We start from the raw sequence: 14873 nt of genomic DNA on the forward strand, positions 1-14873 counted from the left end.
TTTCTTTCACAGATGGTTGCGCACAAACCTGATTCAAAAAACTTACAAGATGAGTTCAGGGTTTCTGAGAAAATCAGTACAGAAATGTTGGCAGAGTGCTGATATTCAAAAGAGATGTATGTAAAGAATAAACTGCTAAAATGTAACTTTTAGCCATTGATTTTTCTCAAAGGCATTTTCTGAGGCAAGTCTGGCTGTTGTCTTTTATAAATATTCTGTCTCCTTTGTCTTTTGTGAGGTAAGCAAGATATTCCTTATCTCTCCTTATTTATGTGTATTCCTGTCATACTTAATTTTGAAGGAAATACATCAGTGGAACATACTTGTACCACATGTAATTTATTATTAACGTAGTTGTTCTTGTGTAAAAAAAAAATCAGCTTTCAGCAGTATGCATAAATATCCAGGGTGTCTTAATCTTGGAGTTCACAGTTCAATGTTAGATAAGATTCCAGAACTGAAGCACAAGAAAGATGCTTATCATGCTCACATGAAGTTAAAAACATCATCAATCTAATGGAAATACCAGCAAATTAATTTTCTCCATCAGGCTGCCACCAGCTAAATGAGCTTTAAACACTTCCTTCCAGTGGAAGACTGAAACTACTTTTATGGAAGTGCTTTAGACTAAAATCACAAAAGTAGTTATCTGGCCTACAATTTAGATCAATGATTGTAACCCTGTGCAATTTATAGACTGACATTTCTAATATGAGATACCAGCATACAAATAATTAAAAATTACCCCTATCACTTTCACATTCTAATCTCAACATGAACTTTCACTTCATTGAGCAGAAGGAGCTTTCTATTTCAAGAACACGTAAATAAATTATTCTCACACAAAGCAGTAGATAAGCATTTAATCTGACATGGATAAAATGGGAAACCCCATCGTTGAAAATTGATTAATTTCCAATAAGGAGCTTCCATTGCCATGTTTGATGTGCTTGATTTGTAGTCTATTTTTGACTAATATTGGACGTGGCTATTGCTGGAGATCAAGGAATGATTCTTTTTGGAATAAAGTAGTTTGTTGAACCATTGCATTATCATTTCCTGTTCTTCACGAGCTGGGGGAAAATAAAGTAAAACATCAGTACTACAGCTATTCAAAAGGATATTGTGCCTGCTTAGGAACAGAACCATGTTCAGCAAAAATGATGAATAAATGATCCATCTCTGCTTCTTCCTGATATCTTCACCTCCTTTCATTCCACTTGATATCAAGAGATGGCTGGATACAGAGGCCCTTCACTCCAGGACAAGCTGCAATCTGAGCCAAGCTGTTCCAATATAGTTGCAACACTGGCATCTGGCTGTTAATGTGGAAAATTGCCCAGATTCACAAAGAGCAGGACAATTCCAATCATGCTAATTACCATCCAACTGGTCCACTCTCAATCATCAGCAAGGTGATGGAAGCTATCATTGACTGCACTCACCAATAGCCTGCCCGTTGATGCCTGTTTTGGGTCACCCTGGTGCAGGAAAGATGCCATTAAGCAAGAAAGAGTGCAGAGGAGATTTATGAGGATGTTGCTGGGACTCGAGGGACTGAGTTATAGAGAAAGGTTGAGCAGGTTGGGACTTTTTCATTGGAGTGTTGGACAATGAAGGGTGATCTTATAGAGGTGTATAAAGTTGTGAGGGACATAGATAGGGTAAATGTGCACAGTCTTTTTCCTAGGGTTGGGGAATCAAGAACTAGAAGGCATAGGTTCAAGGTGAGAGGGAAGCGATTTAATAGGAACCTGAGGGGCAACTTTTTCACCCAGAGAGTGGTCAGTATATGGAATGAGCTACCAGAGGAAGTCATTGAAACAGGTACTGGTCAGGCACAGTAGTGTAGCGGTTTGCATAACGCTATTACAGCACCAGCGACCCAGGTTGAATTCTGGCCGCTGCCTGTAAGGAGTTTATATGTTCTCCCCATGTCTGCATGGGTTTCCTCCCACATTCCAAAGACAAATGGGTTAGGAAGTTGTGGGCATGCTATGTTGGCGCCGGAAGTGTGGCTACACTTGCGGGTTGCCCCCAGAACACTCAATGCAGAAGATGCATTTCACTGTGTGTGTCGATGTACATGTCACTAATAAAGATATCTTACATTAACAACATTTAAAAGGTATTTGGATGGGTACATGGATAGAAAAAGTTTAGTGGGATATAAGCCAAACACTGGCAAATGGGACTAGCTTAGTTTGGTTGGCACGGACCAGTTGGACTGAAGGGCCTGTTTCTGTGCTCTATGACTCTATAACTGGGCTGTATTGAACTAACACTGAAGTATTCCTGAATCAATTAGTCATAACTGAGTAGCAGTGAAGTAGAAAATAAGTGATGTGTATTCAATATTGTCTGTGGACCAGATCTTGCTGCTAAACAGAAATAAGTCTGGGACACCTGCACAGCGATGTGAACTGTATGTGTTCTTAACTAACAGTTTAGAAACACTGGATCTGTCGGTTTACTCCACTGTTGAATTCCACATGAAGATCGGTGGTGGAACTCCCTCTGGTTGAGATTCCCCAGCACTGTTGTGGTATTGAATACCCCATTGATTTTAATTGAGATTTTAGGGTAGCAGAGAAGTAACCTAAGTTCCTTATTTTGGTTCATTCTATTATATATTTACTATAAGGATGCTTAGTTTTATTTTATTGTATTTAAAATACTTTAATTTTATTTTAGAACTATTCATTCTGTTAATTTTTACAAAATCTCTGACATTCAGAGATATTTAAATACTATTAAATGACACTTGCAGCATTGACAATGAGCTTGCAGATGTTTGGGCCATGCCTCTGGAGTCCAGGATACTTCGGGCAGCAAGCTTGACTCTTCATTTCCAGACCTGGCCCATTTGATAGGCTTCACGTCTGGGTCAGTAAGATTCAGCCACATGCACCAAGAATTGTTTTTTTTAATCTCTCTATAAAGGATTACTTTGAAACGAAAGACATCAAAACTTCCTGACAGAAATGAGCTTGCCATTCCCCTGTCTTCTGGGTCTCACTTAACCTGAATGGATTGTCAAGGCCCAATTTCCAAGGACTAATGCAGCACATTCCTCGTCCACCCCCTTCCCCTGAACCTGTACCCCCTCCCCTAAAAGTAAATTGCTTCACAAGCCCTGACCCCTGCAGAAACACTGTGATCAGTAGCTAAGTCACATCCATATTGAGCATGGTGTCAAAGCTATCAAATGATTTGAATGACAGCATAAACAATGAATAGCTTAAAAATTAATTTCACAATTCAAAATCTTGAAGTTCAGTGCTTATGTGATTCATATCTTGCAGGTGATCTTTGCTGGTTGATACTATTTGGGACCTTGTTCAGTGGTGCTCTGTGTGGTAGCTTTGTACAAAAGGCTCAATGGAACAAGCAGTTGAATGTTACAGCATCTGATCTTCAGGAAGTCTTGGACAGCTGTGATCGTGTACACATAGAAGCTTGAGACTTCCTGAGGTTTAAATGTCTGATTGATGATAGTTCCCTTCTGGACTACCAGCTGTCAGTCTGTAAGATGCAACCCAATAGAAATTAACATTCCTTAAAGACTTGATCATTTGTTGTTGCCTGCCCTGCTGTTCCCTCATTTCAACAATCCAAACAAGAGTCCATACTAACATCAGTACCTGTTAGTTGGCTCTCAACTGGAAGATGCTGTAAAATGTTAGATTGGCTGCACAAGGACTTCTGTGCCTACTTCATTCAGAGCAGTTTCCTGAAAAAAAAAATTTAAAATCTGGGTTCCAAATTAAACAGCAGGGCAGGAGCATGAAATGCCTTCACATCTGTGGAATTGGGCACACAAACTGACAGCAAATTCCTTTGGCAAATAACAGGGTCTGTCCTGGGGAAAAACCCTGGTAGGATTTGTTGATGAAATGTGCTGTAGGGTGTCCAAACTCGCGGAGAGTTTTCAAGACTCACAAGTTTCTTTTTATCATTTTGTTTGTTGCCAAACAATGCTTGTCAGAAGTTAAATATTGGCGACGTTTTTAATCATGATTTCCAAGAAGCAGTAGCAATATTTAGAAGTGCCATTCTGTTTTCAAAAGGCTCTGTTTTATTTTGGCCAATTAAATTACAATAAATTTACTTCTTTTGTCAAATAGATTTTATTTTCCAGAATGTTGTGAGATAGTCCATGGATTATACTCATTGGCTCTGTTTCTCAGCTCACAAACTGGAAGAACTTATCTCATGTATTTGCATGCACATCTGTTGAAGAAGTGTGTCATTACTTGTTGAATAGCGGTTGTCGTTCCATGATTTTTGTCTAGCAAAGACCATTCTTTACAAAAACAAGGAATAATCTTATTAGAACTAATGACTGCCAAATGTCTTTTTTTTCACAGGTTGATAAAGATGTCCAGCCCCTACATGAACAACCTTATTATCCTAGGGGGAATGCTCTCTTATGCATCCATCTTCCTTTTTGGCCTTGATGGATCGTTCGTTAAGCCCAACACATTTGAGACTCTATGTACAGTAAGTACTGCACATGCACTAATTTGCATTTCTGTGGAGAATTTTTTTAAATTTTTAGTTCACTGTGTATGTAGCAAGACCATATTAATTGCCCACCTCTGGTTGTCCTGTGAAGATGATGGGCCTTGTCTTTAAACTGCTGCATTCTTTTTGCTGATGTTCTTGGGTAGAGAATTCCAAGACATTGAACAAGTGCAGCAAGCTGCATCCAACTGGGTGCCCAAAAGGATGCTGCTCTTATCTTTCTGGATCAAGGTATTGTGGGACTTGAGATGGTAATGAAGTCTTCTTGGTGTGTTGCTGCATACTGCAATCCCAATGTACTTGTAATGAAGTGGGTGGGTATTGAGTTAAGTGAAGTGACAGAAGCACCAATGTTATTAGACAGGCTAAGAATGTGATAATATATCATGTATACTGGTCAATTGAATATGACAGGTTGATTTGTGAGTTTATGCATCTCAGCATTATGGGATTTAAAGTACATTGTCTTCCTGATAAAATTCCATGCTTCATTTTGGATCATGTGGAAGAAAAGCCAAACCTCATTGGGCAAATATGATATAAATGCAAGTTTGGATGTCAGAAGACATTCAATTTATCATGTGAATTTGCAGTGAATCTGCAGCATTTCTATTAAAATCAGTGCAGTGTTATTTCCTTCCATGTTTTCTGTGAGAAAGGAACTTGCAGCAAATTGAGACTTTTGTCTGGTGACTGTAAATATTTCAGACAAAATTCCTGCTGCATGTGTTTAGTTGATATTTCGATACCTTTACTGAAATTAAGTAAAAGATCATCATCATAGTTATCATAGAAAGTACAGCACAATACAGGCCCTTTGGCCCACAATGTTGTGCCGACCTTTGAACCTCGCCGAAAAACTATCTAAACCCTTCCCCCCACATATCCCTCCCTTTAACTTCCTCCATCTGCTAATCTAGCAATCTCTTGAATTTGACAAATGTACCTACCTCCACCAGCGCCCCAGGCAGCGCATTCCCTGCCCCAACCACTCTCTGGGTAAAAAACCTTCCGCTGATATCTCCCTTGAACTTCCCACCCATTACTTTAAAGCCATGCCCTCTTGTATTGAGCATTGGTGCCCCGGGAAAGAGGCGCAGGCTGTCTATCTATTCCTCTTAATATTTTGTACACCTCTATCATTTCTCCTCTCATCCTCCTTCTCTCCAAAGAGTAAAGCCCTAGCTCCCTTAGTCTCTCCTCATAATGCATACTCTCTAAACCAGGCAGCATCCTGGTAAATCCCCTCTGCACCCTTTCCAACGCTTCCACATCCTTCCTATAATGAGGTGACCAGAACTGGACACAGTAGTCTAAGTGTGGTCTAACCAGAGTCTTGTAGAGCTGCATCATTACCTCACGGCTCTTAAACTCGATCCCACGGCTTATGAATGCCAACATCCCATAAGCTTTCTTAACTACCCCATCCACCTGTGAGGCAACTTTCAGGGATCAGTGATTATGAACCCCCAGATCCCTCTGCTCCTCCACACTACCCAGAATCCTGCCATTAACTTTGTACTCCACCTTGGAGTTTGTCCTTCCAAAGTGTACCACCTCACACTTCTCCGGATTGAACTCCATCTGCCACTTCTCAGCCCAGCTCTGCATTCTATCAATGTCCCTCTGCAATCTTCGACAGTCCTCCACACTATCCACAACACCACCAACCTTTGTGTCACTGCAAACTTGCCAACCCACCCTTCTACCCCCTCATTAATAAAAATCACAAAAAGTAGAGGTCCCAGAACTGATCCTTGTGAGACACTGCTAATCACAGCCCTCCAATCTAAATGCACTCCCTCCACCACAACCCTCTGCTTTCTATAGGCAAGCCAATTCTGAATCCACACAGCCAAGCCCCCCGGATCCCATGCTTTCTGACCTTCTGAAGAAGCCTACCATGTGGAACCTTGTCAAATGCCTTACTAAAATCCATGTAAACCACATCTACTGCACTACCCTCATCAATCTTCCTGGTCACCTCCTCAAAGAACCTTATCAGGCTTGTGAGACATGATCTGCCCTTCACAAAGCCATGATAGCTGTCCCTGATCAGACCATGATTCTCTAAATGCCCATAGATCCTATCTCTAAGAATCTTTTCCAACAACTTGCCCACCACAGACGTGAGGCTCACTGGTCTATAATTCCCTGGACTTTCCCTACTTCCTTTTTTGAATAAGGGGACAACATTTGCCACCTTCCAGTCCTCCCGTACCATTCCCGTGGACAACGAGGACTCAAAGATCCTAGCCAACGGTTCAGCAATCTCCTCCCTCGCCTCGCGGAGCAGCCTGGGGAATACTCCGTCAGGCCCCGAGGACTTATCTACCCTAACACATCCCCCCTCTTGATATCTACATGCTCCAGAACATTATCCTTACCAACACTGTCCTCAGCGTCATCAAGGCCCTCTCCTTAGTGAATACTGAAGAGAAGTATTCATTGAGGACCTCACGCACTTCCACAGCTTCCAGGCACATCTTCCCATCTTTGTCTCTAATCAGTCCTACCTTCACTCTCGTCATCCTTCTGCTCTTCACTTACGTGAAAAAAGCCTTGGGATTTTCCTTAACCCTACCCGCCAAGGCCTTTTTATGTCCCCTTCTTGCTCTCAGCCCCTTCTTAAGTTCCTTCCTTGCTACCCTATATTCCTCAAGAGACCTATCTGATCCTTGCTGCCTAAACCTTATGTATGCTGCCTTCTTCTTCCTAACTAGTTGTTCCACTTCTCTTGTCACCCATGGTTCCTTCACCCTGCCATTCCTTCTCTGCCTCACCAGGACAAATTGATCCCTAACCTCCTGCAAGAGATCCCTGAACAATGACCACATCTCCATAGTACATTTCCCTTCAAAAATGTCATCCCAATTCACACTCGCAAGTTCTAGCCTTATAGCCTCATAATTTGCCCTTCCCAACTTAAATATCTTCTTGTCCTCTCTGCTCCTATCCTTGTCCATGACAATGCTAAGGGTTATGGAGCGGTGGTCACTGTCCCCCAAATGCTCACCCACTGAGAGGTGTGTCACCTGACCCAGTTCATTACCTAATACTAGATCTAATATGGCATTCCCTCTAGCTGGCCTGTCAACATACTGTGACAGGAATCCATCCTGAACACACTTTACAAACACACTTTGCCCCCTCTAAACCTTTGGTACTAAGCAGGTGCCAATCAACATTTGGGAAGTTGAAGTCTCCCATGATAACAACCCTGTTATTCTTGCACCTTTCCAAAATCTGCCTCCCAATCTGCTCCTCAGTACCTTTGCTGCTAGCAGGGGGCCTATACAATACTCCCAGTAGAGTAACTGCTCCTTTCTTGTTCCTAACTTCCACCCATTACTGACTCTACAGAGGATCCTTCTACACTATCCACCCTTTCTGCAGCTGTAATAGTATCCCTGACCAGTAATGCCACCCCTCCTCCTCTTCTCCACCCCTCCCCCCCCATCCCTTTTAAAACACTGAAATCCAGGAATATTCAGTATCCATTCCTGCTCTGGTGACAGCCAAGTCTCTGCAAGAGCCACAATATCATAGTTCCATGTATTAATCCAGGCTCTTAGTTCATCACCAACAAAGATGTTGGACTATAAGTAGTTTCAAGATAGCTCTTTCATTTCCTTTATGGATGATGAAATAGCCCTCAACAATAGGTATGTACTATCTTCTGACACCTGCAGTAAAAGAAACGAAGAGAAAACATGTAAGATTAGAATGACTGAGTGACAGAGCATGAGATTGCATTCTCTGCTCAGACTTGCAGCAAACCAGCCATATTGGTACACTGGTTGCTCTGACAGAAGAAGCGTATACCACCACCCTCTCCCCACCCCATTCGCAGACCCATGTACATTTTTTAAACGTTTAATACATTCTTTGACACTTCCAGTTGTCTTTCATAATTTAGGTTCCTAGACCTTGTGAACTTATTAGACAATGATACAAAGGCAAATATATGAAAGTAAAGAATCTGAATCATTCAATATCAACAGTGCAAGGCTGTGGACTGGCTCCTTTGATCTTTATTATTTACTTCTCATTTCTTTTAAAACAAGCATTCTATGATGCTTAAGGGAGCAGCTATCTCAGCACCAGATGTGATTGAAGGCATGTTTAATGGTGCAAGGTTCATAGCTAAGATGAAGGATATCATCATAAGTGATTTGTTTACAGATGATGAAGCCCTTATGGTGCAAAATGTTATTACCAAGTTCTCTGACTCGTGCAAAATCTTTGTGTTAGCAGTAGGCTTGAAGATAATGTATCATGCACCAGGACTCATCAGAACCAGTTCCAGATAGATGATGTTTGTCCAGATACTATTGAGTAGTTTTGCCTGCCAGTCTTTACAATTAACAGCAATGTAGATTTTAATACTGAGCTCAACAGTAACATTGACAAAACAGCTTGAATCTTTGGTCTCTTACAAGACAAAGCTTGAAATAATTACGAAGATGTCTCTAATCGGGTCCACAGGATTCTTGGGTGGGAAGGAGAACACCCAGAAGTCGTGATTCATGTTGGTACCAACGACATAGGTAGGAAGAGGGATGAGGTCCTGAAAAGTGAGTTTAGGGAGCTAGGCAGAAGGCTGAAGAACAGGACCTCAAGGGTAGCAATCTCGGGATTGCTGCCAGTGCCACGTGATAGTGAAGGTAGGAATAGGAGGAGATGGCAAATAAATGCATGGCTGAGGAGTTGGTGCAGGAGGGAAGGTTTTAGATTTTTGGATCATTGGGATCTCTTCTGGGGAAGGTGGGACCTGTACAGAGAGGACGGGTTACACCCGAACCCGAGGGGGGCCAATGTCCTTGCAGCCAGGTTTGCTAGGGTGGTTCAGGAGGGTTTAAACTAGTTTGCGAGGGGGATGGGAACCAGAGGGATATGTCAGAGGAAGAAGAGGATGGAGAAAAGTCAGATCTGACAGGTAGAGAGGCTTTGAGGAAGGAGAAGCAGAGTACAGGCTATAAAAGTAGAAAGGTGGATGGGCTAAAGTGCATTTACTTAAATGCAAGAAGCATCAGGAATAAGGGTGATGAACTGAGAGCTTGGATAAGTACATGGGACTACGATATTGTGGCTATTACAGAGACATGGCTGACACCAGGGCAGGAATGGATATTGAACGTTCCTGGTTTTCAGAGTTTTAAAAGGGATAGGGAGGGGGGGAAAGGGGGGGAGGGGTGGCGATACTGGTCAGGGACAATATTACAGCTGCAGAAAGGGTGGATAATGTAGAAGGATCCTCTGTAGAGTCAATATGGGTAGAAGTTAGGAACAAGAAAGGAGCAGTTACTCTACTGGGAATATTCTATAGGCGCCCCTGGTAGCAGCAGGGATACCGAGGAGCAGATTGGGAGGCAGATTTTGGAAAGATGCAAAAATAACAGGGTTATTATCGTGGGAGAACTTCCCAAATGTTGATTGGCACCTACTTAGTGCCAAAGGTTTAGACAGGGCGGAGTTTGTTACGTGTGTCCAGGATGGATTCCTGTCACAGTATGTTGACAGGCCAGCTAGAGGGAATGCCATATTAGATCTAGTTTTAGGTAATGAACTGGGTCAGGTGACAGATCTCTCGGTGGGTGAGCATTTGGGGGACAGCGACCACTGCTCCATAACCTTTGGCATTGTCATGGACAGGGATAGAAGCAAAGAGGTTGGGAAGATATTTAATTGTGGAAAGGCTAATTATGAGGTTATAAGGCGAGAACTTGAGAGTATAAATTGGGATGACATTTTTGAAGGGAAATGCACTATGGAGATGTGGCCGATGTTCAGGGATCTCTTGCAGGAGGTTAGGGATAAATTTGTCCTGGTGAGGCAGAGAAGGAATGGCAGGGTGAAGGAACCATGGGTGACAAGGGAGGTGGAACAACTAATTAGAAAGAAGGCAGCATCCATAAGGTTTAGGAAGCAAGGATCAGATAGGGCTCGTGAGGAATATAGAGTAGCAAGGAAGGAACTTAAGAAGGGGCTGAGGAGAGCGAGAAGGGGACATGAAAAGGCTTTGGTGAGTAGGGTTAAGGAGAATCCCAAGGCTTTTTTCTCATACGTGAAGAGCAGAAGGATGGCTAGAGTAAAGGTATGTCGGATTAAAGACAAAGGTGGGAAGATGTGCCTGGAAGCTGTGGAAGTGGCTGAGGTTCTCAATGAATACTTCTCTTCAGTATTCACCAAGGAGAGGGGTCTTGATGACACTGAGGACAGTGTTGGTAAGGGTAATGTTCAAGAGTATGTAGATATCAAAAGAGAGGATGTGTTGGCACTGTTAGAAAATATTAGAACAGATAAGTCCCCGGGGCCTTACGGAATGTTCCCCAGGCTGCTTCGTGAAGCGAGGGAGGAGATTACTGAACTGATGGCTAGGATCTTTGAGTCCTCGTTGGTGACAGGAATCGTACCGGAGGATTGGAGGGCGGTGAATGTTGTCCCCTTATTCAAAAAAGGTAGTAGGGATAGTCCAGGGAATTACAGAGCAGTGAACCTTACGTCTGTGGGGGGGTAAGCTCTTAGAAAGGATTCTAAGAGATAGGATCTATGAGCATTTAGAGAATCATGGTCTGATTAAGAACAGCCAGCATGGCTTTGTGAAGGGAAGATCTTGCCTCATAGGCCTGATAGGGTTCTTTGAGGAGGTGACCAGGAAGGCTGATGAGGGTAGTGCAGTAGATGTGGTCAACATGGATTTTAGTAAGGCATTTGACAAGGTTCCACATGGTAGGCTTCTTCAGAAGGTCAGAGGCCAAGGGATCCAGGGAGGCTTGGCCGTGTGGATTCAGAATTGGCTTGCCTATAGAAAGCAGAGGGTTGTGGTGGATGGAGTGATTTGGATTGGAGGGCTGTGACTAGTGGTGTCCCACAGGGATCGGTTCTGGGACCTCTACTTTTTGTGATATTTATTAATGACTTAGATGAGGGGGTGGAAGGGTGGGTGCAGATGACACAAAGATCGTTGGGTAGTGGATAGTGTGGAGGACTGTCAAAGCTTACAGAGGGATATTGATAGGATGCAGAGCTGGGCTGAGAAGTGGCAGATGGAGTTCAATCCGGAGAAGTGTGAGGTGGTACACTTTGGAAGGACAAACTCCAAGGTGGAGTACAAGGTTAATGGCAGGATGATGGGCTGTGTGGAGGAGCAGAGGGATCTGGGGGTTCATATCCACAGATCACTGAAAGTTGCCTCACAGGTGGATAGGGTAGTTAAGAAAGCCTATGGAATGTTAGCTTTCATAAGTCGTGGGATCGAGTTTAAGAGCTACAAAGTAATGTTGCAGCTTTACAAAACTCTAGTTAGATCACACTTAGAGTACTGTGTCCAGTTCTGGTACCCTCATTATAGGAAGGATGTGGAGGCATTGGAGAGGGTGCAGAGGATGTTTACCAGGATGCTGCCCGGATTAGAGAGTATGGATTATGAGGAGACACTGAAGGAGCTCAGGCTTTACTCATTGGAGAGAAGGAGGATGAGGGGAGACATGATAAGAGGAAAACAAAATATTGAGGAATAGATAGAGTGGACAGCCAGTGCCTCTTCCCCAGGGCACCAATGCTCAATACAAGAGGGCATGGCTTTAAGGTAATGGGTGGGAAGTTCAAGGGGGTTGTCAGAGGGAGGTTTTTCACCCAGAGAGTGGTTGGTGCATGGAATGCGCTGCCTGGGGTGGTGGTGGAGGCTGATACGTTGGTCAAGTTCAAGAGATTGTTAGATAAGCATATGGAGGAATTTAAAATAGAGGGATATGTGGGAGGAAGGGGTTAGATAGTCTTAGGTGTGGTTTGAAGTTCAGCACAACATGGTGGGCCGAAGGGCCTGTATTATACTGTATTGTTCTATGGTTCTATTTAAAGCATGAATATATATTTATGAGATATGTTTTATCCACTTTCCCATGTGACTCAGAAATATGAGCAACCCAATGTTAAAAATAAACCAAAAGATTAAATAGCTTTCAGCCAAGTTGCCTGTGTAAAATTCTTCAAGGAAGATGGCAAGGCAGGTGACAAAGTTGCAAGAGTTAAACCATACTTGCATGTCATTTTAGCAAGGAAAGATTAAAGTGGCTTGATGGCGTTAAGTGAAAAAAAGGATCAGAGGATCCTGAAGAATATGGTGTATCCTGAAATTTGTAAAGAACAACAGACTGCTGCACTAATTTTGAGATGCTGCAAAGATGATTTATTATCCTTTGCAATCCTCAAGGATGATTAGAGTGCAGAGTGCCACTATGATTGGCAATCAGCTGCACATGGAGAAGGGTGCTGAGAGGTGGAGCAAGTCAAGTTTTACGATGACTCCAACAGATAAACTAAGGATTTGTTGTTTGCCTTCAGAGCTTCACTCAAGCATGAGAAAGCCTTTCCAATGGGCAAAACAATTATTTGCACATCAGAGTCCCAACTACTGCAGAAGTCCTAGGTCCATACACATTGCTCTGTAGGGAGTGATGGTGCAAAATAATACTTCCAAGGAACTGAACGTGGACAATAGTAAATGTGTGTTTGTGCTTACATGTATAGTTACAATTGTCAAAAATATCAACTTTTATTGTTGTGTTGTAATTTTCTCAAGCAGAAAAGCAGTTTTCAGCTTTCCAGAGAAAGTGACTATTTTCAGAATGGGATTACTGAAGTCTCAGTATTGTATTGAAACATTGTGAGAGTAGGGGTAAGGAAGAATGGGAAGTGAAGCCCTCTGAACATTCTGAGTTAGAACAAAAATTGGTCCAACATATCCTGTTCCTATAAGTCCTCAGAAAGTGGGTTTTACTTAACTTGGGAATCAACTCACCACATCACGTTTCATGGTACAAAGATATCACACATTGTTTTAAGCGCTTGATGGAGTAGACTATATTTTGCAAGTTGTTTTGGAATTGCTTCATAACTGAGGAAACACTTTTGGCTTAAGTTTTTGTGACAAAACCCAGAATAGAAAGAAAATGAACTGCATTAACCAAAGGTATATAGTTGGGAAGGAGCTGATAACCTGCTTATCACCTTTAATTAGGAACAAAGTTAAATGGAATTTCTATTTGGCCAGACTATATGGTATTACATTTACATTTCAATGGCTGCATGAAATGAGATATCTATTTCTCGTTAACACGTTGCATCTCTTTGATTTTGGCAGCTGCCAACCTTTTCATGGTTGCATGACTCCCTATGGGACTTGATCAGATTTAAATTAGTAACAATTTATTAACATGACCCTCTTCTGAAGTCTCAGAACAAGTAAACGGTGTAGGTAGCTCAGAGTTGATGATAACATCCAAATTAATAAGTTGTCCATTTATCTGCCCCTCTAACCATATTTATTCACAGATATGACATTGGTAATAAAATCTACTGTTTTACTAAATGTAATTAAGTTATTTAGTGTAAGGTGTGTTCTTAACCTCTGCAACTTGTTTATTTTGTTTCTATGCAATTGATGCAGTAAGACCTCAATAAAACTGCTGAAGACATGTGAGGGGAAAAATAATAATGGAGCTTGAAAGCAATTTCAGGATAACCTTCTCAAGTTCATTTAATTTCAGGCAAAATTTCCCTGTTTAAGATTCATAGTGGAAAAAGGTCAGCATTTTCTATGTTACATTATTCGCTGCTTCTAAATCCTGAAGCAGCTGTACATTAAGTTCCTGAAAGTCAGAGAAATTCAACTGCTGGTGGATTACAATGGTTTACCAACATTTATTAATAGAGCAAAAACATCACCAGCACCACTAATATAGTGGAACGTTCTGGAAGAGTAATTCAGAGGTCATAAGGTCAAATCCCACATGGCAAGCTGTGAATTGAGTGGAATAAATCTGATCATTTGTAATCATGCACATAAAAATAACTGGAAAAAAACTGCTTGTTTGTCATTAACTGGTTCACAATTGTCCTTCAGGTAAGAGTAACCGCCACTTTCATTTGCTTTGGTTCCACTTGACTCCAATCCCTAATTGTGATGTTAACCCTGAGTGCAATGAGAAATAGGCAATGAACTGCCTTGATTACCTAAGACCCGAAACCACACTGGCTCAATTGACCTGGATTTGTGTAGCTGCCAGTAGTTTCTGCCTGCCCACATTGATTTAGGTATAAAGGGGAGCGATGGTTGAGCTGACCCGCACAACCACAAGGCACCCAATTATAGCAAGTCCTCAGGTGGCATTCTGCTGAGGCCCCAGCCACAGAACACCCTGACAGCCTTTGCTCCCAGCCTGGTCTCCAGGCAGAGCCTTCCTTTCTGTCAAAGCTGTCAAATCATTACAAAGATTATAAGTGTCTGACACTCAGAGACAACTAAGAAGTATTAAGGAGACACAAAAGATTCTGCAGATGCT

General features: G+C 42.2%; 1 protein-coding gene across 2 annotated transcripts in view; it reads left to right on the forward strand.

The window, feature by feature from the left end:
• Window positions 1-14873, forward strand: part of gabbr2 (gamma-aminobutyric acid (GABA) B receptor, 2) — a 692216-nt gene that overhangs the window by 563655 nt on the left and 113688 nt on the right. For both annotated transcript variants that reach the window (XM_052016888.1, XM_052016889.1), the window contains one exon: window positions 4371-4503. In XM_052016888.1, the coding sequence (XP_051872848.1) occupies window positions 4371-4503 (133 nt within the window). The remainder of the gene's footprint in view (window positions 1-4370; window positions 4504-14873) is intronic.

Source organism: Pristis pectinata, chromosome 5 (assembly GCF_009764475.1).
Source record: "Pristis pectinata isolate sPriPec2 chromosome 5, sPriPec2.1.pri, whole genome shotgun sequence".
Taxonomy (NCBI): Eukaryota; Metazoa; Chordata; class Chondrichthyes; order Rhinopristiformes; family Pristidae; genus Pristis; species Pristis pectinata.